The 26,903-nt window shown below is 42.5% G+C and overlaps 1 protein-coding gene across 1 annotated transcript in view; it reads left to right on the top strand.

The window, feature by feature from the left end:
* The window catches only part of ITGA10 (integrin subunit alpha 10), a 134,917-nt gene that overhangs the window by 9,428 nt on the left and 98,586 nt on the right, over window positions 1-26,903 (top strand). The window contains exons 2-4 of the mRNA XM_070766676.1: window positions 10,170-10,281; window positions 21,736-21,845; window positions 26,178-26,266. Of these exons, the coding sequence (XP_070622777.1) occupies window positions 10,170-10,281; window positions 21,736-21,845; window positions 26,178-26,266 (311 nt within the window). The remainder of the gene's footprint in view (window positions 1-10,169; window positions 10,282-21,735; window positions 21,846-26,177; window positions 26,267-26,903) is intronic.

Below are 26,903 nucleotides of genomic sequence, written 5' to 3'. Positions count from 1 at the left end.
TAAATACAGTGATCCCTCTATTATCGCGAGGGTTCCGTTCCAAGACCCCTCGCGATAATCGATTTTTCGCGATGTAGGGTTGCGGAAGTAAAAACACCATCTGCGCATGCGTGCCCTTTTTTTCTATGGCCGCGCATGCGTAGATGGTGGAGTTTGCGTTCCCCGCCGCCCACGCAAAGGGGAAACCCCGATTCAGCTCCTCGCTGCTGCTGCGCTACCGAGCAGATCAGCTGCTGGGCGGCCGAAGGAACCTTCCCTGGGTCTTCCCCCTCTTGCTGGCGGGCGGGCGAGCGGCGGGCATCAGCGAGGAGCCGGGGTTTCCCCTTTGCGTGGGCGGCCGGGAAGACCCAGGTTGGGGGTTCGGGGGGGTGCTGGGAAGCCCCCCAGGCCGGCTGCGACCTTTTAAAACAGCCGCGCCGCTTCCCAGCTGACTCCCGAAGCCAAACGCGGAAGTGGTTTTTTTTAAATTAATATTTTTTTTAAAATCGGGATATAGCGTTTCGCGAAGATCGAGATCGCGAAACTCGAGGGATCACTGTACACTATTTTTGGCCATGAACAGTATCACAAGCCTTCCCTTAACACTTAAAACCCCTAAATTACAATTTTCCATTCCCTTAGCAACCATTCAGATTATTACTCACCATGTTTATTTATTAAAGTTTATTAAAAAAATATTTATTAAAGGCAGACGAAAGTTTGGCAGTGACCTATGACATCATCGGGTGGGAAAAACCATGGTATAGGGGAAAAAACCGCAAAGTATTTTTTAATTAATATTTTTGAAAAACCGTGGTATAGACTTTTCGCGAAGTTTGAACCTGTGAAAATCGAGGGAACACTGTACTCAAAGAACACATCCTAGATCTGAATGAATGAAATATCCTCATTGAATACTTTCTTCTGTACAAAGTTGAATGTGCACAACAGCGTGTGAAATTGATGGTCAATCAGTGTTGCTTCCTAAGTGGACCGTTTGATTTCACAGAAGTTTGATTTACTTGGAGTTCTATTGTGTTGTTTAAGTGTTCCCTTTATTTTTTGCGCAGTATTAGAAGTTCTTCTTGCTACACTGAAAGTAGACAGTGCCCAAACCTTGTGTTTATAGGTGGGACCACCCCACTACTGAAATAGGGTGGCCAATACACCTCTGTCGTCAGGCATGGGGGAATTGACATGTTCCCTCCCCCTAGGCTTATAAAATTTATGCATGGTACGCTAGTGTGTATGATTGGTTTTAATTTGTGGTGTTTTTTTCAAAAATTACCGTAATTTAAATATTGGATTTGTCTTACATTGTATTGCTATTGCTGTGAGCCGCCCTGAGTCTGCGGAGAGGGGCGGCATACAAATCTGATTAAACTAAACTAAACTAAACTAAACAATACCTGTATAACTTCAGAATTTTAAGGAAAACGCATGCATTAAATGCTTGATAATACACCTTCAAAATTGTGTGTGTGGTTTTTTTTAAATGAATCCCAAAAGCTTGGCGGGGTAAGAGCTGGAATCCAAACCAGGAAATGAAAGAGAATATCCAGGAAGAAGCTAATGGCTGATCTATAAACTAGATGAGTGTGTGATGGGGTTGATTAGCCAAGAGCGCGTAGGAGGTAGGGAAGAAGAGGAGGAGGAAGAAAAAGTAAAGTAAAAGGAGAAAGAGAATAGAATAGAGCGGAATGGAATGGAATGGAATAGAATAGAATTGAACAGAAAAATATAGTAAAATAGAATAACAATAACAACAGAGTTGGAAGGGACCTTGGAGGTCTTCTAGTCCAACCCCCTGCTTAGGCAGGAAACCCTACACCACTTCAGACCGATGTTTATCCAACATCTGCTTAAAAACCTCCAGTGTTGGGGCATTCACAACTTCTGGAGGCAAGCTGGTTTAACCGTTCTTTATTTTTAAGTTTTTGGGTGAGCCTGTCCATTTCTGCACAATCATATACTGTACTTTCTTAATAATCTCTCTTTCGCTTGGTGTGTTCTCTTTTTTCCAATTCTGCGCAACTGTGATTCTCGTAGCTGTAATTATGTGTTGTGTTAAATAGAGGTCCTCTTTTTTACTTTTCAAATCTATTATGCCCAAAAGAAAAATTTCTGGCCTAAGTTTTAATGTGATTGCCGTAATCTGTTGAATCCATATTTGAATTTTTCCCCACAACTTTTTTATGTGTGGACATGTTCACCATAAGTGATAAAAGGATCCGATTTTGTTGTTACATCTCCAACAATTTGGTTTCAGATTGGGATAAATCTTAGCCAGTCTAGTTGGCGCTAGATGCCATCTATAGAACATTTTTTGTAAGTTTTCTTTATACGGTACTGGATTAACCGTTCTGACTGTCAGGAATTTTCTCCTTAGTTCTAAGTTACCATTTACACTCGAGTATAAGTCGGGTTTTTCAGTCCGAAAAATGTGCTGAAAAATCCGACCTAGACTTATACTCGAGTCACTGATAGCCCTCGGGCGCTGCAATGCCCTCTGACCGTCCTCCTCCTCTCTTCCTCCTCCTCCTCCCACCCAAATTCCGAGCTTTTATTTCTTTCCTAATGGGTTTGCACGCATCATTTGCTTTTACATTGATTCCTATGGGAAAAATGGCTTCTTCTTACACACTTTTCTACTTAAGAACCTGGTCACGGAACGAATTGAGGTCTTAAGTAGAGGGACCACTGTATGTGTTCTTAAGTTGCTGCGTTGTTGTGGCTCGGTGCATTGGATGGGTGCAGCCCATGATTAGTCCTCTCGGACTGCCTGCAGCTGGACGTGGACGTGGTCAGTGGGCTTGGTCAGTGGGCCCCCCTTTGAAATGGCTTTCCTAAATTAAACTGGGATGTCACTTCCTTTGCCAGCATTTCAGTCCCTCTGCTGCAGAATAAATCAGTACTTTTGGGCTGTTTGTGGGGAAACCATCACGGGATACGCAAAGCAAACAGCGGTAGCTGTATACTTAACAGCTCCCTGTGGTTAGCTTTGGAAGGAATCTTCATTTATTTTCTTTCTTTCTGGGCAAAGCAGCACAAAACCTTTTTAATTCCGCGGAGCGTTTCTTGAAAGCATTGTGGTATAAAGCGAGGAGAGAGGAGTTAATTTCCCCCAAGAGGCCACACGAGAAATTAGGACTATTGTGGAGGGCTGAACTTAATTCTGTTCAATATCCATTTTTATTGCTTTATAAAAAACATGAAATTATACGGTTTGGATTACCGTGAAGGTGCATAAGCACACACAGGGAGAAGTAAATTCGGGGGGAAATACCAGCAATTTTCTTCGAAATAAAAGCAATGCGGTTATACGAGTCTTCGGAGTCGCTCCAAGTCTTCGGAGAGGGGCGGCAAACAAATCTAATAAATAATAATAATACTGCATGGATAGTGTTACACTTATTGATTGATTGATTTCTTATATGACCTCACATGGGTCGCATGGAAGTAACCTGAGTCCTGGGGCAGATTCTATCCCACAATTTCTTTGATATTAGTCTATATTTGATATTAATATAATTCTTGTGCCTACATCTTGTTGCCTGTGGCGAGTTGGTTGTGGTCAGTTAAATGTAGCAAGTTGACCATTGGCAAATTGTCATAGAATCTTTCAAAGGTGAACTCTCTCAGCTCCCATCATTCAAGTATTTGTTGTCTTTGAAAAGATTTATATTAGAAACGTAGAAACATAGAAGATTGACGGCAGAAAAAGACCTCATGGTTCATCTACACAGAAAAAGGAAGGGAAGGAAGGAAGAAAGACAGAAAAAGAAAGGAAGGAAGGAAGACAGAAAAAGGAAAGGAAGGAAGGAAGGAAGGAAAACAGAAAAAGAAAGAAAGGAAGGAAGGAAGACAGAAAAAGGAAGGAAGGAAGGAAGGAAGGAAGACAGAAAAAGGAAAGGAAGGAAGGAAGACAGAAAAAGAAAGGAAGGAAGAAATGAAGGAAGGAAGGAAGACAGAAAAAGGAAAGGAAGGAAGTAAGACAGAAAAAGAAAGGAAGGAAGGAAGGAAGGAAGGAAGGAAGGAAGGAAGGAAGGAAGACAGAAAAAGGAAGGAAGGAAGACAGAAAAAGGAAAGGAAGGAAGGAAGGAAAACAGAAAAAGAAAGGAAGGAAGGAAGACAGAAAAAGGAAAGGAAGGAAGGAAGACAGAAAACGGAAGGAAGACAGAAAAAGGAAAGGAAGGAAGGAAGGAAAACAGAAAAAGAAAGGAAGGAAGACAGAAAAAGAAAGGAAGGAAGGAAGACAGAAAAAGGAAGGAAGGAAGACAGAAAAAGAAAGGAAGGAAGGAAGACAGAAAAAGGAAGGAAGGAAGACAGAAAAAGGAAAGGAAGGAAGGAAGACAGAAAAGGAAAGGAAAGAAGGAAGACAGAAAAAGGAAAGGAAGGAAGACAGAAAAAGGAAAGGAAGGAAGGAAGACAGAAAAAGGAAAGGAAGGAAGACAGAAAAGGAAAGGAAAGAAGGAAGACAGAAAAAGGAAAGGAAGGAAGACAGAAAAGGAAAGGAAAGGAAAGAAGGAAGACAGAAAAAGGAAAGGAAGGAAGGAAGAGAGAAAAAGAAAGGACGGAAGAAATGAAGGAAGGAAGGAAGACAGAAAAAGAAAGGAAGGAAGGAAGGAAGACAGAAAAAGAAAGGAAGGAAGGAAGGAAGACAGAAAAAGGAAGGAAGGAAGGAAAACAGAGAAAGGAAGGAAGGAAGACAGAAAAAGGAAGGAAGGAAGACAGAAAAAGGAAGGAAGGAAGGAAGGAAGGAAGACAGAAAAAGGAAGGAAGGAAGGAAGGAAGACAGAAAAAGGAAAGGAAGGAAGGAAAACAGAAAAAGGAAGGAAGGAAGGAAGACAGAAAAAGAAAAGGAAGGAAGACAGAAAAAGGAAGGAAGACAGAAAAAGGAAGGAAGGAAGACAGAAAAAGGAAGGAAGGAAGACAGAAAAAGGAAGGAAGAAAGGAAGACAGAAAAAGGAAGGAAGGAAGACAGAAAAAGGAAGGAAGAAAGGAAGACAGAAAAAGGAAGGAAGGAAGGAAAACAGAAAAAGGAAGGAAGGAAGGAAGACAGAAAAAGGAAGGAAGGAAGACAGAAAAAGGAAAGGAAGGAAGGAAGGAAAACAGAAAAAGAAAGGAAGGAAGGAAGACAGAAAAAGGAAAGGAAGGAAGGAAGGAAGAAAGGAAGACAGAAAAAGGAAGGAAGGAAGACAGAGAAAGGAAGAAATGGTGAAAGGGAAAGGATAATGTGTGCAAAACCATTAGGAAAGAAATAAAAGCTCGGAATTTGGGTGGGAGGAGGAGGAGGAAGAAGAGGAGAGGAGGACAGTCGCTGCTGAAAGAAGAAGGTGAGGGGAGGGGAATTAAAAAAATCCAAAACTTTAAGGCTTAAAAAAAAAAAAAAGACCTAACCGGTCGCTGGGATTCGTGTGGCAGAAGGCTTTCCCGGAGATATTCTGGTCTGATTATTTTATTCTATACTGCATAGTACAAGTGGTCCCCAACTTATTAGATTTGTTATTAATTGTTTTATTATGTTGTGAGCCGCCCCGAGTCTACGGAGAGGGGCGGCATACAAATCTAATAAATAAAATAAAATAAATAAATAAATAAACTTATGACCACCATAGAGCTCCAAATTTCTGTTGCTAAGCAAAGACATTTGTCAAGTGCATTTTGCCCCCTTTTAACACCATCCTGGCCACAATTTGTAAAGTGAATCACTACAGTTGTTGAATTAGTGACCCGGTTGTTAAGTAAATCTGGCTGCCCCCATTTTTCAGGCGGTCGTAAAAGGGGGTCACATGACCCTTTTTGCAACCGTCATAAATGTGAATCGGTTGTCAAGCATCCGAATGTATATCGTGTCCATGGGGATGGCTGCAGTGGTCCTAAGTGGGAAAAAATGGCCATACGTCACTTTTTTCAATGCCCTTGTAACAGTCACTAAATGAACTGTTGTAAGTCGAGGACTACCTGTCCAGGACAATCAGGCATTCAAGTGTTTGTTTGTTTTTTTATTCAACTTCGTGGCTCAGGAAAGTGCATTGAGGCTGTGTGTTTAAGGCAGCCAAAGATTTCTTCCCAACAGCGAATATCCGTTCAATGAGACACATTCCTTACTCAAACGTGTAGTGGAAGTTATGGGGCAGGGCCTTCTCTGTTGCTGCCCCGGCTCAACTTCCCCCTGACATTCGCACTGCTCCCAACCTTCTGGCTTTTTGTAAGGCCACAAAGACCTGGCTGTGCCGGCCCTGAATTAACAACTAGCCTGACCACATATATGAATGCGTATGTATGGTTGTGTGTGTGTATATGTTGTTGTTTTATTTTTTTTGTAATATTTTTATTAATTTTTTAAAATGTAAGACAAGACAAGACATACAACATTTAACACAAAAAGGAGCTACAATTGCTCCGCTCAGTATAGAAGTCTTCTTAATACAGAAAAAAAAACCCTAATTCTAGTTTAGATCAATACAGAAAAGCAAGCTTATCAATGAAATATCTCTATATAATCTATGCTAACATAAAAATCTTAACTTTTCAACACTTTCCAGCAATTATATAATTATAATTAAAACAGTTAAAGTCAATTTGAAAAAAATAAACTTATCTATCAAATATCACTATGTAATATGTTCAATCTAATAAATTTAACTATTCCATACTTTATTTTAATATCTTTAAGAATCTTTTTTTTGTGTTCCACCAATTTTAAACTTTCTGCCATGTTTTATAAAATTCTGTTTCAGTTTGGTTATTTAAGCGTCGCATCATCATATCTAATTCTGCACATTCCATAATCTTTCTAAAAACCTCTTTGCCTTTTGGAATTTCCTTTTAGAAACATAGAAACATAGAAGACTGACGGCAGAAAAAGACCTCATGGTCCATCTAGCCTGCCCTTATACTATTTCCTGTATTTTATCTTACAATGGATACATGTTTATCCCAGGCATGTTTAAATTCAGTTCCTGTGGATTTACCAACCACGTCTGCTGGAAGTTTGTTCCAAGGATCTACTACTCTTTCAGTAAAATAATATTTTCTCATGTTACTTCAGATTGTGTCCCCTTGTTCTTGTGTTCACTTTCCTATTCTTGTGTTTTCTCTCCATTTTTGTGCAAATGCGATCCTTGCAGCTACTAAAATATGAATTATTAAATAATATGTTTCTTTTTTATACCTACCCTGTTTCCCCGATAGTAAGACACCCCCGATTGTAAGACGTATCGGGGGTTTCAGGGGGGTCAGCTAATATAAGCCGTACCCCGAAAGTAAGACATATGTCTTACTTTCAGGGAAACACGGGGGTATTGCCGGGGGGGGAGCCTGATGACGTCGCTTCCAAGCTCCCCGCGCACCCCTCGCCTTCGCCTCGCCGTGGCGCCACCGCCTCTTCCCCGGCTTGGCAAAGCGAAGGACGGCACTGGTCCGAAGCGAGCTGAGCAGGCGGCGGCTTGCAGCGAAGGCGCTCATCCCAGCAACCGAGTCCTGCCGAGGCTCGGCTGCAAGCGGCCAGCGAGGCCGACCGGCTCCGAGGCGAGCGGCCAGAGCTGCGCCCTCCTTCGCCCGCCTCCTTTCCGGCAGGCAGATGGGGCTGCCCAACTGCGCAGAGCGGCTCCTCCCCTCCAGACACGCTTCCCCGACACGCGTCTGCGGCTCCACGCGTGCACGCCGCTTGGAGCCCTGAGGTTGAACTTGGAAAAGGGCTCACGAGGCTCCTGTCCCGCGGCTGCCCTTCTGGACTCTGGGGAGATGCCTTCGGGAACGTGACCCTTTCAATTTTTTTCCAATGTAAGACATACCCCGAAAGTAAGACGTAGTGGGGCTTTTGGGGGTAAAAAGAAAGTAAGACACTGTCTTACTTTCGGGGAAACACGGTAGTATCTGTAATACCTAATAGAAAACAATTTATATAAGTTTTAACTAGGGTTTTAGTGTTTAGACTTCTTTTTACTGTTTTGTAACTTTTATTGTTGTAAGCTGCCCTGAGTCCTTTGGGATTGGGCAGCATAGAAGTCAAATTAATAAAATAATAAAAATAAATAAATAAGTTCCAATGAAAGTAGGCCTGTCCTGGGTATATATACAAGAATCACCAACTATTGACATGTGAAATTTAGATTTTTCAACCCTCCTTCCTTCTAGCTCACTTCCCTTGTTTTTCCTCTGGAGTTCGGAGACTGTGGCGCTGTGGACAGAGGTGGCATTGTGCGCAGGGGAGGCTACACCCTTTCCTTACACATCCTTTGGCAGGGGCCTTCAACGGTGTGCTCTTTTGCAGACACTGGGCAGTTGTTGAGGAAGGAAGCTGGGGATGAGTTCAATTGGAGATCGCCTCAAAGGCAAGACAGAGAGAGGGTCAGAGAGACAGAGACAGAAAGATGAGAGAGAGAGAGGGGGAAAAAATGTTTCAAGCCAGTTCATTTATATTTCTTTTGCAAAGACATAATTCAATTCACTGGTTTTAATTAGCAAAGCATCTTATATGCCTTTGCATATAAAACATGGTGGAGAGAGAGAGACAAACAGAGAAAGACAAAGAGAGATACAGAGAGAGAGAGAAGCAGAGAGAGACAAAGAGAAACAGCAAAAGAAAGAGAATTGTTTCAAGCTGGTGCATTTATATATATATATTTTGCAAAGACATAATGCAATGCACTGGTTTTGATTAACAAAGCATCCTACATACCTTTGTATATAAAACATGGTGAAGAGAGAGAGAGAGAGAGAAACAGACAGAGACTGAGAGAGAGAGAAAGACACACACAGAGACAGAGACAGACGAAGAGGGAGAGGGAAGTGTTTGAAGGTTCAGGAAAATCAAATTTCCAATGAGTTTGAATCTTGGATGTACCTCTGCCATTTGATAGTTCATTGGATAGTTCAGTGGATTTGCAGCTGGCTGAAGCGTAGACATCAGAGAGTTATTGTTAATGGCGAGTATTCTGAGCAGAGACAGGTTACAAGCGGTGTGCCACAAGGGTCTGTTCTGGGTCCTATTCTTTTTAATATGTTTGTGAGTGACATAGGGGAAGGTTTGGTAGGGAAGGTTTGCCTATTTGCCGATGATTCTAAAGTGTGCAATAGGGCTGATATTCCTGGAGGCGTCTGTAACATGGTAAATGATTCAGCTTTACTAGATAAATGGTCAAAGCAATGGAAACTGCAGTTTAATGTTTCCAAATGTAAAATAATGCACTTGGGGAAAAGGAATCCTCAATCTGAGTATTGTATTGGCAGTTCTGTGTTAGCAAAAACTTCAGAAGAGAAGGATTTAGGCGTAGTGATTTCTGACAGTCTCAAAATGGGTGAGCAGTGCAGTCAGGCGGTAGGGAAAGCAAGTAGGATGCTTGGCTGCATAGCAAGAGGTATAACAAGCAGGAAGAGGGAGATTATGATCCCGCTATATAGAGTGCTGGTGAGACCACATTTGGAATACTGTGTTCAGTTCTGGAGACCTCACCTGCAAAAAGATATTGACAAAATTGAACGGGTCCAAAGACGGGCTACAAGAGTGGTGGAAGGTCTTAAGCATAAAACGTATCAGGAAAGACTTCATGAACTCAATCTGTATAGTATGGAGGACAGAAGGAAAAGGGGGGACATGATCGAATCATTTAAATATGTCAAAGGGTTAAATAAGGTTCAGGAAGGAAGTGTTTTTAATAGGAAAGTGAACACAAGAACAAGGACACGATCTGAGGTTAATTGGGGGAAAGATCAAAAGCAACGTGAGAAAATATTTTACTGAAAGAGTAGTAGATGCTTGGAACAAACCTCCAGCAGACATGGTTGGTAAATCCACAGTAACTGACTGGGATAAACATAGATCCGTCCTAAGATAAAATACAGGAAATAGTATAAGGGCAGACTAGATGGACCATGAGGTCTTTTTCTGCCGTCAGTCTTCTATGTTTCTATGTTTCTATTTTCGTCTTCCAGATTATTTTCTTTGACTTCTCCCTCTAGCTCAGATTCAAGAACTAACCCAGCTTCCCCGCTTAGCTTTATTATTATTATTATTTTATTATTATTATTTATTAGCTTTGGGGGAATCTGCTAAGTTTGACCCACTCGCTTTGCCCATTGCATCAATGCCTTCCCTTCCAATGCCCCAGGAAACCTTACTGTCTGAATAATGCCTCATCTTGTGGTGGTCATCTCCAGCTCTTTGTCTTTTTCCTTCCCTCCAGGCTGGACCATCCCCTTCAACATCGATGTGACAAGGCCTCAAATCTTCCGTGGGCCTCAGGAAGCTCAGTTTGGCTACAAAGTCCTGCAGTTCACCGCCCAAGGTCAAAAATGGTGAGTCCGTCAAGCTCTTTGACGGATGATATTTTTGTACTGTTTTGGTTGTCTGTTGGATAGACTTGCCTTTCTCTGTCGTCCCCACCACCACCACCACCCCAGTACCCAAGAATCAACCATAAAAACACGGGTGGTATTTCAGAGATTCAAAATGTATTATAGCATGTGAATGCCCATGGACTAGCAGGTCAGCTTATTTTCCAAATAGAATAGAGTAGAGTGGAATAGAATAGAATTAGAGTAGAATAGAATAGAATAGAATAGAATTCTTTATTGGCCAAGTGTGATTGGACACACAAGGAATTTGTCTTGGTGCATATGCTCTCAGCGTACATAAAAGAAAAAGATACATTTGTCAAGATGTGGTTCAACACTTAATGATTGTCATAGGCGTCAAGTAAGCAATGAAGAAACAATATTAATATAAATCTTAGGATATAAGCGCTAGAAGACAGGGCAAGATGGATGGAACCTAATCAAAGAGAGAAGCAACTGTGGAACTAAGGAAGAAACTTCCTAACGGTGAAGACAATCAATCAGTGGAACGACTTGCCACTGGAAGCTGTGGGTGCTCCATCACTGGAGATTTTTAAGAAGAGACTGGACAGCCAGGATAGAATAGCAATAGCAACAGCATTTAGACTTATATACCGCTTCATAGTGCTTTTACGGCCCTAGACTTTTTTATTAATATTAAAATTATGATTTTGGATTAATATTAATGTTGATTGTTTCCTCATTGCTTATCTGACCCCTATGACAATCCTTAACTGTTATGATTCTTGACAAATGTGTCTTTTTCTGTTATGGACACTGAGAGCCTCTGCATCAAAGATAAATTCCTTGTGTGTCCAATCACACTTGGCCAATAAAGTATTCTATTCTATTCTATTCTATTCTATTCTATTCTATTCAGCGGATTACAGAGTCAGCCTCTTGCCCCCAACATTCTGGGTCCTCATTTTACCCACTTCAGAAGGATGGAAGGCTGAGTCCACCTTGAGCCGGTGGTGATATTTGAACTGATGAATTACAGCAAGCAGTTAGCTGAAGTAGCCTGCAGTGCTGCCCTCTAATCACTGCACCAGACCTGCAAGGCCCCTTCCAGCTCTATTCTGATTTATCACAAAGTTTGAAAACCAAACTTTGGGGGGGGGGGGGTTGTTTTTATTTATTTATAAAAAAAAAATTATTAAAGAAAGAACACCACCACATGTGTCTACAAGTAGAAGTCATAAAGGAAAAATTTAAACATGGAGAATATATGAGGACAAGCAAACATACAGATAAATCATTTTTGCATTAGATCTTAATATAATAAGAAGGGGGAAAGTAAAAAGGAAGAATAGAAAAAGAGAAGAAGAAGGAAAAGAAGAGAAGGGGAAAAAAGAAGAAAAAAGAATGAAAAGCAACTGTACATATATTTATTTATTTATTTATTTATTCATTCATTCATTCATTCATTTGTCCAATACACAATACATATGGAAGAGAATAGACATGAAGTAATATATATAAAGATAATATGTAAAAATAGAGGAGAAGATATATGAAAGGAAGAAAATATATATGATATATGAGAGAAAGGAAAGATAATTGGACAGGGGACGAAAGGCAGGCTAGTGCACTTATGTACGCCCCTTACTGACCTCTTAGGAACCTGGAGAGGTCAATCGTGGATAGTCTAAGGGAGAAGTGTTGGGAGGTTAGGGGTTGACACTATGGAGTCCGGTAATGAGTTCCACGCTTCGACAACTCGATTGTTAAAGTCATATTTTTTACAGTCAAGTTTGGAGCGGTTAATATTAAGTTTGAATCTGTTGCGTGCTCTTGTGTTGTTGCGGTTGAAGCTGAAGTGGTCATTGACCGGTAGGACGTTGCAACATATGATCTTGTGGGCAATACTTAAATCGTGTTTTAGGCGTCGTAGTTCTAAGCTTTCTAGACCCAGGATTGTTAGTCTATTTTCGTAGGGTATTATTCTGTTTCGAGTGGAGGAGTGAAGGGCTCTTCTGGTGAAGTATCTTTGGACGTTTTCAAGGGTGTTGATGTCCGAGATGTAGTATGGGTTCCAGACAGATGAGCTGTATTCAAGGATGGGTCTGGCAAAAGTTTTGTAGGCTCTTGTGAGTAGTGTGAGATACAGGGACAGGTCAACCTCTTTGTTGACTTCCGTTTCTCACAGCCATTATAGTCTTGTTGCGTTTTGCTTGATTATTGAAGTTTTTGTGGTCGTAGGTTTGCACAGGAGAAAGTTCAATTTCTAAGATTAAAGCTTTATCCCGTTAGAGTTTATGCATGGTTTCAACATCATATGTGAAAGTTTCCAAGTTCTTTTGTCATTCAGTCCGGTTTTGAGATTCTTTTTCTGGTCTAGCCAGCTGGACCATTTCTCCCAGGCTTTGTAGAATTGTGATTCTTCTTGGATTTTCCTGCCGTTCAATTTTTCGGTCAGTCAACAGCCTTCAGTTCTGCTTTTGAATCCTTAAGGATTTTCCACATCCACTGTTTGGGGGAAACAATTAATAAATTACAACAGAACAAATTGGCAGCCTTCCCTTTGGAAATCATTTAGGGGTAAGGCAGGTGGGAGAACGCATCAGCTGCTCCCAACTGTCGAGTTGGGTCCAAAGATCAATCCAGAGCAGGAAATACGCTTGGAGGCTGTCTCATTTGTGGCAACAAGCCGCAAGGTTTGAGATGGAGCAGCTGATGAATGAATGGCTTCCGCAGATGGGGCAGGAAGTGGGATGAGTCACATAGTAGACAATCATAGGAACAAGTTGGCAGGAAACCTATATACAGCTTGAAGATGGGCTCCTGCAGAGGAGGAATATGGGAACTGAGCGAGGATAAAAAGCCCCAAAGTATCCACGTGGCTGATGATTGTTTGCAGCAGGAAATTGTTGTCCATCTCACTGTAATTTTGCAGTACAGAAAGTCCTCAATTTACCAGCAACAATTGAGCCCGAAATTTGCGTTGCTAAACGAAACATTTGTTCAATTAAAGTTGCCCTATTTGATGCAGTTGTTTGGTTTGGTTTGGTTTCCTTTCTTGCCATTGCTCTCCTATATCCCCTATACCTTTCTTCTATATCTCTTCTTCTATTCTTTCATTGATATGTTCTATTACTTTATCTTCTTTTCTATTCTTTCTTAGATATATTTTACTATGAGTATCTCCTCTATAACCTTCATCATGTACAGTGATCCCTCTATTATCGCGAGGGTTCCGTTCCAAGACCCCTCGCGATAATCGATTTTTCGCGATGTAGGGTTGCGGAAGTAAAAACACCATCTGCGCATGCGCACCCTTTTTTTCTATGGCCGCACATGCGTAGATGGTGGAGTTTGCGTTCTCCGCCGCCCACGCAAAGGGGAAACCCCGATTCGGCTCCTCGCTGCTGCTGCGCTACCGAGCAGATCAGCTGCTGGGTGGCCGAAGGAACCTTCCCTGGGTCTTCCCCCTCTTGCTGGCGGGCGGGCGAGCGGCGGGCATCAGCGAGGAGCCGGGGTTTCCCCTTTGCGTGGGCGGCCGGGAAGACCCAGGTTGGGGGTTCGGGGGGGTGCTGGGAAGCCCCCCAGGCCGGCTGCGACCTTTTAAAACAGCCGCGCCGCTTCCCAGCTGAGTCCTGAAGCCAAACGCGGAAGTGGTTTTTTTTTTAATTAATATTTTTTTAAAAATCGCGATATAGCGTTTCACGAAGATCGAGATCGCGAAACTCGAGGGATCACTGTATTTTACTATGTGTATACAGATATATACCCACTAAAACCCTCATTGTGTATTGGACAAAATAAATAAATGAATGAATGAATGAATGAATGAATGAATAAATAAATAAATAAATAAATAAATAAATGCCAATGTGCAGCAGCAGCTAAAAAACCCAACACAATCTTAAGCTGCATCAACAGGGGGATACACTCCAAGACTTGGGAGGTATTAATACCACTCCATAGTGCCCTCATCAGATCTCAACTGGAGTATTACATTCAGTTCTGGTCACCACACTTCAACAGAGTGGAAAAGGTACAGAAAAGAGCAACCAAAATGATGAGAGGGTTAGAAACCAAGACATATGAAGAGAGGTTGAAGGACCTGGGCATGGATAGCGTAGTGAAAAGAAGGGCCAGAGGGGACATGATAGCAGTATACAGGTACAGTGATACCTCATCTTACAAACGCCTCGTCATACAAACTTTTCGAGATACAAACCCGGGGTTTAAGATTTTTTTTGCCTCTTCTTACAAACTATTTTCACCTTACAAACCCACCGTCGCCGCTGGGATGCCCCGTCTCTGGACTTCCGTTGCCAGCGAAGCGCCCGTTTTTGCGCTGCTGGGATTCCCCTGAGGCTCCCCTCCATGGGAAACCCCACCTCCGGACTTCTGTGTTTTTGTGATGCTGCAGGGGAATCCCAGCAGGGAAATCCCAATAGTGCAAAAACGGGCGCTTTGGAGGTGGGGTTTCCCAGCGAGAGGAGCCTCAGTGAAATCACAGCATCGCAAAAACACAGAGGTCCGGAGGTGGGGTTTCCCATGGAGGGGAGCCTCAGGGGAATCCCAGCAGCGCAAAAACGGGCGCTTCGGCTGGCAAAAGGGGTGAATTTTGGGCTTGCACGCATTAATCACTTTTCCATTGATTCCTATGGAAAACATTGTTTCGTCTTACAAACTTTTCACCTTAAGAACCTCGTCCCGGAACCAATTAAGTTTGTAAGACAAGGTATCACTGTACTTAAGGGATAGCCACAGAGAGGAGAGGGTCACACTATTTTCCAGGGCACCAGGCGGCCAGATGAGGGACAGCGGATGGAAGCTGACCAAGGAGAGATTCAACCTGGAAATAAGGAGGATCTTCCTGATGGTCAGAGCGATCAACCAATGGAACGGCCTGCCAGTGGAGGTTGTGAACGCCCTAAACTCTTGACATATTCAAGAGGAGATTGGACTGCCATCTGGCTGGGGAGGTGTAGGGTTTCCTGCTTGAGCAGGGGGTTGGCCGTGATGACCTGCAAGGTCCATTTCAACTCTAATAAATAAATAAATGAGGGAGCCCCTGAGCTTCAGTATACATTATAACTATAAAAATACAAACACATATCCTTCACATTTTACATAATTGAATTGGAAACCTGATACTGCATTGATATTAGCAACAGCACACATCCTTCACATTTTATTTATTTTATTTATTATTTTTTTTATTTATTTATTTTGTCCAATACACAATGAGGGTTTTAGTGAGTATATATCAATATACACATAGTAAAATACATGATGAAGGTTATAGAGGAGATACTCATAGTAAAATATATCTAAGAAAGAATAGAAAAGAAGATATAGGAATAGAATATATAGAATATATAGAATATAGTAACAGAATATATATATATATATACATATACACATATATACACATATATATACATACACATACACATACATATACATACATACATACATACATACATACATATATATATATATATATACAGTGGCACCTCGGTACTCGACCACAATTCGTTCCAGAAGTGTGGTCGAGAACCGATTTGGTCGAGTACCGAATTTATTTATCCCATAGGAAACAACGGAAATGGATTTAATTGGTTCCCAGCCCCTGTTAACTCGCTGGGAACCAATTAAATCCACTTTCCTTATTTCCAATGGGATAAACAAATTCGCTACTCCAAGCTGCAGGAAAGGTGGGGGCCACCACAATCCCGGCAGCCCTGGGGGGCTCCCCTCCTCATTGCCCCGCTTCATTACCTGTAAGGAGCTCCAAAAACCCCCTTTATGTAATTATGTAATTGAATTGGAAACCTGATAGTAGTACAGTAGCAACAGCACTTAGACTTATATACTGCTTTACAGGCCTCCCTAAGCGGTTTACAGAGTCAGCCTCTGGAGGGAAAAACAGCCTTCCCCAAAATCAGCTGTCTAGCATGCCCATGCACGTTGGAACTGACCTAGGGCAACGTCCCATGTGCTCTCTGATATTGCTCCGTGTGCCACCTGTGGCACTTGTACCATAGGTTCGCCATCATGGGTATAGACATGGGTATAAACAATGTCGTCTGGCGGGTCCCAGGGGAAGAGCCTTCCCAGTGGCGGCCCCGACCCTCTGGAACCAGCTCCCCCCTGAGATTAGAACTGCCCCCACCCTCCTTGCCTTTCGTAAACACCTTAAAACCCACCTCTGCTGTCAGGCATGGGGGAACTGAGATCACTTCCCCAGGCCTATATTGTTTAGGTATGGTGTGCTGTGTGCATGTTTTTAAATTATGGGTTTTTAGTTTAAATTATTAGATTTGTATTACATTGTTTTGCCACTATTGTGAGCCGCCCCAAGTCTACGGAGAGGGGCGGCATACAAATTTAATTAATAATAATAATAATAATAATAATAATAATAATAATAATAATAATAATAATAATAATAATACAGTGATCCCTCAATTTTCGCGGGTTCAAACTTCGCGAAATGGCTATACCACGGTTTTTCAAAAAAGATTAATTTAAAAATACTCCGCGGTTTTTTTTTCTATACCACGGTTTTTCCCGCCCGATGACGTCATACGTCATCACCAAACTTACGTCTGCCATTGCTGATTGGTCATTATTTAAGTGCTTTTACCATACTGTATGCTTTCAATCAAGAGTCACTTCTCTCTTTCTCTCTCTTTCCTGTCATTCTCTGCTTCAATCATTTTCTCATTTCTCTTTTTTCCTCCCCTTTTTTCTATCATTTTTTTTCTCTCTCTCTCTACCTTCCACTATCCCCCCTCTTGCTCTTTCTCTCTCTTTCTCCCTCTCTCTCTCCCTCTCTCCTTTCCATCTCGCTCTGTCTTGCTCTCTGTGAGAACGCCTGTCCCGCCTCCTGCAGCCCCCCTTGCTGACAGCTGGGACGAAAGTGCTCTCAGCCAAGGGACTACGAGAGGGATGGGGCGGGCATTCTCAAAGCACTCAGAGCAGCTAGCGGCCAAATGAGGAGGCCGAGAAGCCGTAGCCGCCAGCGCTGCTGCAGGAGGACTCGTGCCCCAAGAAAGCCGGTGAGAGGGGCGAATCGGGCGGGCGGGGGTAGCAGCGAGGAGGCCGGAGGCGCTGGGTTGGTGGCCAACATTAAAAACAATCTTTGCCAGCCTCCGCACTTTCGTCGCTCCCCGCCTCCAACTTCAAGCCCTTGCGCGGCCTTGGAAAAAGGGTGCGCATGCGCAGATGGTGTTTTTACTTCCGCACTGCTACTTCGCGGAAAATTGACTTTCGCGGGAGGTCTTGGAACGTAACCCCCGCAAAAATCGAGGGAACACTGTAATAATAATAATAATAATAATAATAATAATAATAATAATAATAATAATAATAATGATAATAATAGAGTAAGGGGCTTAACACGCAACCCTATGGTGTACCAGTGTTAAGAATAAGGACTGAAGATATATGATTACCTAATCTGCCCCTCTGAGAGCAGCCAGGCAGGAAAAATGAGCTGAAAACAGCCCGTAAAATGGACATTTCAGGCCGTTTTCTGGTGCTCTGGTGTTTGCCAAAACCAACCGGTCTGGCATTGTTTGCCAGAAACCAAGAGAGCAGCTGACAATGGCACGTGTGCCCACAGAGAGGGCTCTGCGTGCCATTTCTGGCACCCGTGCCATAGGTTCACAATCACGGATCCAGGGGGTTGGACTAGAAGACCTCCAAGGTCCCTTTCAACTCTGTACTGTTTTGTGTCTCTCTGGATATCTATCTATCTATCTATCTATCTATCTATCTATCTATCTATCTATCTATCTATCTATCTATCTATCTACCTACCTACCTACCTACCTACCTACCTAATCTATCTATCTATCTATCTATCTATCTATCTATCTATCTATCTATCTATCTATCTATCTATGAGGCGTACAACCTCATAAATATAACAATACATAAAAGAAATCTAATTATTGATTGATTGATTGATTGATTGGATTTGTATGCCGCCCCTCTCCGAAGACTCGGGGCAGCTAACAGCAATAATATTCATGATTGTAAAAGCCGGTGCCTTGTTGACTTTCAAAGTTTGGCCATCGCTTTCAAAAAAAAAGCAAGGAAAAATTGCTTAGTTGGAAAGTTGGAAACTGAGACACTCTTTACTGGACAATAGGATGGTTTCAATTGGGGAATTTCCAAAATTTATCTGTAGAAAACAAATGTAAATTATTTCTTGGCTACGCTGGGTTTTTTTAAAAAATGGAGCCAGCTGCTCAAACTATCTCTCAATCCTCCTTTGTTCACTTATTGGTGTGGCGGGCAGTTTTAAAGGGGTTTCTGCCTCTTTTCTCACTGTAGTAAGCAAAGCAATGTTGCAGATGTAGCCAAAGAGACTCCCACACACACACAAATGAACAATCATTAAAACCCCACAATTTTTATCCAGACATCCCTTTTTCTCCCCTAAGATAAATGCATCATGTTTCTCAAAGCCGGGAGGAATATGTGGGTTACATTTTGGCAGCAATGAAAGATCAGGAGAATTGACAATATGTTTTTTGGTGGGTTGTAGGAATTTTATATATTTATTTATTTATTTTGTCCAATACACAATGAAGGTTATAGAGCAGTGTTTCCCAACCCTGGCAACTTGAAAATATCTGGACTTCAACTCCCAGAATTCCCCAGCCAGCATTCGCTGGCTGGGGTATTCTGGGAGTTGAAGTCCAAATATCTTCAAGTTGCCAAGGTTGGGAAACACTGTTATAGAGGATATAGTAGAGAAGAAATACGAGATATAGGAGAGGCTATATGGGAATGGAGAGGTTGCCAGGATTATGCACACATGAAAAACACATCAAACTGTTGAAAAACTTTGTTCTCTTTTGTTCTCATAGGTTGACCCAAAAGCCAAGTTAAAACACATCTACGTGAGATGTAGTAGTCCTATCATGAGAATTGCAGGAGGTGGCTTTCTGGCTGTCCCCAAATATAATTTTGCTGGTGCATGTTCTGCCGGGCTCTCTGGTAGGAGCCTCCCGAAAATGCAAGGATACAAATTTCAGACACACACACACACGTTTGAAAATTCAAAACAATGTTCTTTATCCCAAAATATCAAAATAAACTAAGCACCCTTTTTGTATCGCAAAGAGCACTCGTCCCAAAACAACCGGGTAGTCTGTACAATTAACCTTAAGCAGTCATTAAGTACTTAGCTAGCAGCTGTGAAGAAACTTCACACCCCTTCTTCTTCCAACGAAGTGACACACACACACACACACACGTTTATTTTATTTATTATTTATTTATTTTATTATTTAGATTTCTATGCCGCCCCTCTCCGCAGACTCGGGGCGGCTCACAACAAAGTGAAACAATTTACAACAAATCTAAATTACAGTTTAAAAATATTTTTAAAACCCCATTTTCTAAACAAACATACATACAGACATACCATTCATAAATTGTATATGCCCGGGGGAGATGTCTCAGTTCCCCCATGCCTGACGACAAAGGTGGGTCTTAAGGAGCTTACGAAAGGCAAGGAGAGTAGGGGCAGTTCCAATCTCCGGGGGGAGTTGGTTCCAGAGGGTCGGGGCCGCCACAGAGAAGGCTCTTCCCCTGGGACCCGCCAACCGACATTGTTTAGTTGACGGGACCTAATCGATCGCTGGGATTCGTGCGGCAGCAGACGGTCTCGGAGATATTCTGGTCCAGTGCCATGAAGGGCTTTAAAGGTCATAACCAACACTTTGAATTGTGACCGGAAATTGATCGGCAACCAATGCAGACTGCGGAGTGTTGGTGAAACATGGGCATACCTAGGTAAGCCGATGACTGCTCTCGCAGCTGCATTCTGCACGATCTGGAGTTTCCGAACACTTTTCAAAGGTAGCCCCATGTAGAGAGCGTTGCAGTAGTCGAACCTCGAGGTGATGAGGGCATGAGTGACTGTGAGCAGTGAGTCCCGGTCCAGATAGGGCCGCAACTGGTGCACCAGGCGAACCTGGGCAAACGCCCCCCCTCGCCACAGCTGAAAGATGGTTCTCTAATGTGAGCTGTGGATCGAGGAGGACGCCCAAGTTGCGGACCCTCTCCGAGGGGGTCAATAATTCCCCCCCCCCCCCCAGGGTAATGGTTTGTTTTCAAAGGCGTGAAAAGTCAACAAACAAAGTCCAGAAACCAGCAACACAGGTTTCCTGACGAACTGCGATCAGATACTCTTCCACAACGGCCAAACCCACACGCTGCTATTTATAGCAGCAGCCCTAATTACTGGGAGCCCCAACCCAAACACAGGTGGCCTCCCTTATCTCCTGTAATATGTCCTTACTTGGTCTCTTCTACGCATAATTCGTCTTCATCCGAATCAATGGAAGATAAGGGAGATTGACTGCCTGGGCTGTGTGCCAAGCCCTCCTCTGCCGAGTCACTCCCACCTTCTTCTTCGTCCGAGGAAACTAAACTCTGAACTGACTCTGTCGGCAATAACACAGGCCTGTGACATGTTGAAGTTTCCCCTGCATCCACCTCCACATTCCCTGGGGCAGGAGCTGGGCCAGAGCCAACCACAACAGTGCAATTGCAATTTTATGGTGGATTGATTCCTTCCTGTTTTTAACCTTCTTGTGTTTGCACAAAGTGTCTCACATTTATGTTGGGTAGTGATTTCTGACAGTCTCAAAATGGGTGAACAGTGCGGTCAGGCGGTAGGGAAAGCGAGTAGAATGCTTGGCTGCATAGCTAGAGGTATAACAAGTAGGAAGAGGGAGATTGTGATCCCGCTGTATAGAGCGCTGGTGAGACCCCATTTGGAATAATACTGTGTCCAGTTCTGGAGAGTTCTCACCTACAAAAAGATATGGATAAAATTGAACGGGTCCAAAGACGGGCTACAATAATGGTGGAAGGTCTTAAGTATAAAACGTATCAGGAAAGACTTAATGAACTCAATCTGTATAGTCTGGAGGACAGAAGGAAAAGGGGGGACACGATCGAAACATTTAAATATGTTAAAGGGTTAAATAAGGTTCAGGAGGGAAGTGTTTTTAACAGGAAAGTGAACACAAGAACAAGGGGGCACAATCTGAGGTTAGTTGGGGGAAAGATCAGAAGCAACGTGAGAAAATATTATTTTACTGAAAGAGTAGTAGATGCTTGGAACAAACTTCCAGCAGACGTGGTTGGTAAATCCACAGTAACTGATTTTAAACCTGCCTGGGAAAAACATAGATCCATCCTAAGATAAAACACAGGAAATAGTATAAGGTCAGACTAGATGGGCCAGGAGGTCTTTTTCTGCCGTCAATCTTCTAGGTTTCTATGGTTTGTGTTGGGCAAACTCCGTCACAAAGCTGTGCCCTGTCTCAACTACTTGCGGTTCCTATGTTTCTACATTGATTTTATTTCTAGCTTCGGAGGAGGTTTAATTTTACCAAGTCTTCCTAACACGGATGCTTCTCTTGATAGGATGTTGGTGGGTGCTCCTTGGGACGGAACTGAAGGTGACCGGAAAGGTGACGTTTACAAGTGCATCGTGGGCGAGAGGAAAAATTCAACGTGCGCTAAAGTCAATATAGGTACACATTTTGAAGCATCTATACCTGTGATGGCGAACCTATAGCACGCGTACCACATCTGGCACACGGAGCTATATCGGAGGGCACGCAAAGCGTTGCCTTCTAGTTTCCACTAAATCTCCTGTCCTGTCAGGCGGTAGGGAAAGCGAGTAGAATGCTTGGCTGCATAGCTAGAGGTATAACAAGCAGGAAGGGGGAGATTATGATCCCGTTATATAGAGTGCTGGTGAGACCCCATTTGGAATAATACTGTATTCAGTTCTGGAGACCTCACCTACAAAAAGATATTGACAAAACTGAACAGGTCCAAAGAATGGTGGGAGGTCTTAAGCATAAAATGTATCAGGAAAGACTTAATGAACTTTGTTGTGAGCCGCCCCGAGTCTGCGGAGAGGGGCGGCATACAAATCTAAATAATAAATAACAAATAAATAAATAAATCTGTATAGTCTGGAGGACAGAAGGAAAAGGGGGGGGGAACGTGATCGAAACATTTAAATATATTAAAGGGTTAAATAAGGTCCAGGAGGGAAGTGTTTTTAACAGGAAAGTGAACACAAGAACAAGAGGACACAATCTGAAGGTACTTGGGGGAAAGATCAAAAGCAACATGAGAAAATATTATTTGACTGAAAGAGTAGTAGATGCTTGGAACAAACTTCCAGCAGACGTGGTTGGTAAATCCACAGTCACTGAATTTAAACACGCCTGGGATAAACATAGATCCATCCTAAGATAAAACACAGGAAATAGTATAAGGGCAGACTAGATGGACCAGGAGGTCTTTTTCTGCCGTCAGTCTTCTATGTTTCTATGTAGAGAGCATTAGTTAATAAGAGAGATTTATCCCCTCTCGGCCTGAGGTCAGAGGTGTGTTGGACGACGCTGCTCTGAAGATGTTTTTGCAAACATGTGTTCAGGGTTTTATGCCTCCGTGCAGCTTCTTCTTCAAAATGTGGTGCCCAGAAGCGGAGGTGGGGTTTGACCGAGGCAGAAAACCGTGGAATTATTTCTTCCCATGAATTGGAAATTAAACTAAAAACGCCTTGGCCTTTTTTTAGCAGCTGCCTCATCCTATTGACTCATCGCTGTGATCCACCGTTGTCAGGACCTTTTGCACATAGACTGCAATCATCCCCCAACCACCCCACTCCACCCCCCACCTTCCTGGGCTTTGTGCCTTGAAATCTCCTTCAGGTTTTTTTTGCAGCTACTGAATACAGAATCGCAGAACTGGAAGGGACCTTGCAGATCATCTAGTCCAACCCCCTGCTGAAGCAGGAGGCCTCATACCAGTGGTGAAATCCTACCATTACGCCCCAGTTCGGGAGTACCAGTAGTGCCAGCCACCGGTGGTTCATAGAACCATTAGCGGTGGCAGCGCGAGATTTCGCCCACCCACCAGGACCTCGCCATTTTCTTGTTTTTCACTCTCTATGCATGCTCAAAGTCTTCTCCGGGTCCCGTCGACTAAACAATATCGTCTGGCGGGGCCCAGGGGAAGAGCCTTCTCTGTGGCGGCCCCGGCCCTCTGGAATCAACTCCCCCCCAGAGATTAGAACTGCTTCCACCCTCCTTGTCTTCCATAAACTACTCAAGACCCACCTATACCGCCAGGCATGGGGGATTTGAGACATCTTTTCCCCAGGCTCCTTATAATTTATGTTTGGTATGTATGTGTTGTCTGGTTTTAATTATGATAGGGTTTTAGTTATTTCTTTTAATATTAGATTTGTGCCATTATGATATTGTTTTTATCATTGTTGTGAGCCGCCCGAGTCTTCGGAGAGGGGCGGCATACAAATCTAATAAATTGAATTGAATGGAATTGAATTCTGCGCGTGTGCAGAGGGTGAAAAAATGTGTGTGACGGTGGCTTGCGCACAAAACTCACCCTTCCAAATTGGTACGGAAGGTAAGTAGATTTCACCCCTGCCTTATACCATTTCTGACAGATGTCAGTTCAGTCTCTTCTTGGAAGCTTCCAAGGATGAAGCTCCCACAACTTCCGAAGGCAACTTCTGTTCCACTGGTTGATTGTTCTCACTGTCAGGAAGTTCCTCCGTATTTCCATGTTGAATCTCTCCTTGGTCAGTTTCCATCCATTGTTCCTTGTCTGGCCTTCAAGTGCTTTGGAAAAACACTCTGACCCCCTTCCTCCTCTCTGGGGCAGCCCCTCAAATATTGGAAGACTGCTCTCCTGTCTCCCCTGGTCCTTCTCTTCCCTAGACCAGCCAGGCCCAGTTCCTGCAGCCGTTCATCGTACGTTTTAGCCTCCAGTCCCCTCATCACCCTGGTTGCTCTTCTCTGCACTCTTTCTAGAGTCTCCCCAACATCTTTTTAATGGTGTGATGGCCAAAATTGAAAGGAATCAAATTCATGGAGTGAAGCAATAGTAGTAGTCGTCGTCATCGCTGTCGTCGTAGTAATGATAATGATAATGATAACAACAACAACAATAGAGTTGGACGGGACCTTGGAGGTAGGAAACCCTATACCACTTCCTACAAATGGTTATCCAACCTCTTCTTAAAAACGTCTAGTGTTGGAGTATTCACAACTTCTGGAGGCAACTTCTAGTTCCACTGGTTAATTGTTCTAACAGTCAGGAACTTTTTCCTTAGTTCTATGTTACTTCTCTCCTTATTTAGTTTCCATCCATTGCTTCTTGTTCTATCCTCAGGTGCTTTGGAGAATAGCTTGACTCTTTCCTCTTTGTGGCAACCCCTGAGATATCGGAAGACTGCTATCATGTCTCCCCTGGTCCTTCTTTTCATTAAACTAGACATACTTTATCTATCTATTTATGTATATGTGTGTGTGTGTGTGTGTATGTATGTATGTAGAAACATAGAAACATAGAAACATAGAAGACTGACGGCAGAAAAAGACCTCATGGTCCATCTAGTCTGCCCTTATACTATTTTATGTATTGTATCTTAGGATGGATATATGTTTATCCCAGGCATGTTTAAATTCAGTTACTGTGGATTTATCTACCACGTCTGCTGGAAGTTTGTTCCAAGGATCTACTACTCTTTCAGTAAAATAATATTTTCTCATGTTGCTTTTGATCTTTCCCCCAACTAACTTCAGATTGTGTCCCCTTGTTCTTGTGTTCACTTTCCTATTAAAAACACTTCCCTCCTGGACCTTATTTAACCCTTTAACATATTTAAATGTTTCGATCATGTCCCCCCTTTTCCTTCTGTCCTCCAGACTATACAGATTGAGTCCATGAAGTCTTTCCTGAGAGGTTTTATGCTTAAGACCTTCCACCATTCTTGTAGCCCCTCTTTGGACAAGTTCAATTTTGTCAATATCTTTTTGTAGGTGAGGTCTCCAGAACTGAACACAGTATTATTCCAAATGTGGTCTCACCAGTGCTCTATATAGCGGGATCATAATCTCCCTCTTCCTGCTTGTTATACCTCTAGCTATGCAGCCAAGCATCCTACTTGCTTTCCCTACCGCCTGACTGCACTGTTCACCAATTTTGAGACTGTCAGAAATCACTAAATCCTTCTCTTCTGAAGTATTTGCTAACACAGAACTGCCAATACAATACTCAGATTGAGGATTCCTTTTCCCCAAGTGCATTATTTTACAATGTATGTATGTATGTATGTATGTATGTATGTATGTATGTATGTATGTATGTATTTCTTTATTTCTTTATTTCTTTATTTCTTTATGTATGTGTTTGTTTGTTTATTGATTTGGTTTGGTTTGATTTGATTTGATTTGTATGCTGTCCCTCTCCGTGGACTCGGGGCGGCTCACGACAAACATAGAATACATAGTAAAATAATTTGATCCAATTAATTGCAATTAAAAGACTTTAAAAGATCCTAAAAACTTAAAAATATTCAACTTCTCATTCACTCAATAGGTCACTCTAAACACATCCGTTGGTCGGGGGGGGGGAGAGATCTAGTGGCCCCAGGCCTGGCGGCAAAGTTGAGTTTTCAAACTTTTCCAGAAAGCAAGGAGGTTGGGGGCAGTGCGAATCTCTGGGGGGAGCTTGTTCCAGAGGGCCGGGGCCACCACAGAGAAGGCGCTTCCCCTAGGCCCCGCCAGCCTGGGACCTCACCGGACGCTGGGATTCATGCGACAGAAGGCAGTCTCAGAGATAAGTTCCTGCAACCGTTCTTCAGTTAGGCTGAGAGGTCTTAAAAACAGACAGGTTGAAGCACATCAGTAATTATATAGAAGAAAGCATTTGATAGAGGTGTACTTTTCACTATTATCCAAAGATTGCATTTTCCATTTTTTTCCCCTCCTTCCTTCTTTCCTTCCTCTCTCCCTCCCCGACTTCTGAATCACAACTAGGTGACATGAGTCTCCAGAATATTTCCAGGCCAGTGAAAAACATGCATTTTGGGATGACGCTGACAGCGAACAAAGATGATGGGTTTGTGGTAAGTATCTCCCATGCTGTGTTTTGCTTTTTTTAAATCAAGCACATACCCAACTGCCTATTTAAAAAGAGAAAAAAAAGAACAAGAGCTATAAAAAGCTAACTCTGCTGCAGTAATTTCAGTCGCCAACCCATTAAATTGATTTGGGTTGTACGGTGGTTAGGCTACTTCAGCTAACTGCTAGCTCTAGTTCAGCAGTTCAAATCTCACCACCGGCTCGAGGTTGACTCAGCTTTCCATCCTTCTGATGTGGGTAAAATGAGGACCCAGATTGTTGGGGGCAATATACTGATTCTATAAACCGCTTTCAGAGGGCTGTAAAAGCCCTATGAAGTGGTATATGTGTCTAAATGTTATTGCTATTGCTAAATGGTGAGGCTTCACTACGTTTATTTATTTATTTAATTTATTTATTTATTTATTTTATTTATTTGTTTGTTTGTTTGTTTATTCATTCATTCATTCATTCATTTATTTATTTATTTTGTCCAATACAAAATGAGGGTTTTAGTGGGTATATATCAATATACTGTACACATAGTAAAATACATGATGAAGGTTATAGAGGAGATACTCATAGTAAAATATATCTAAGAAATAATAGAAAAGAAGATATAGGAATAGAATATTCAAATAT

Source organism: Erythrolamprus reginae, chromosome 13, assembly GCF_031021105.1.
Source record: "Erythrolamprus reginae isolate rEryReg1 chromosome 13, rEryReg1.hap1, whole genome shotgun sequence".
NCBI lineage: Eukaryota > Metazoa > Chordata > Lepidosauria > Squamata > Dipsadidae > Erythrolamprus > Erythrolamprus reginae.
The sequence above is the reverse complement of the archived record's forward strand: the minus strand, read 5'-3'. Positions and strand labels throughout refer to the sequence as shown.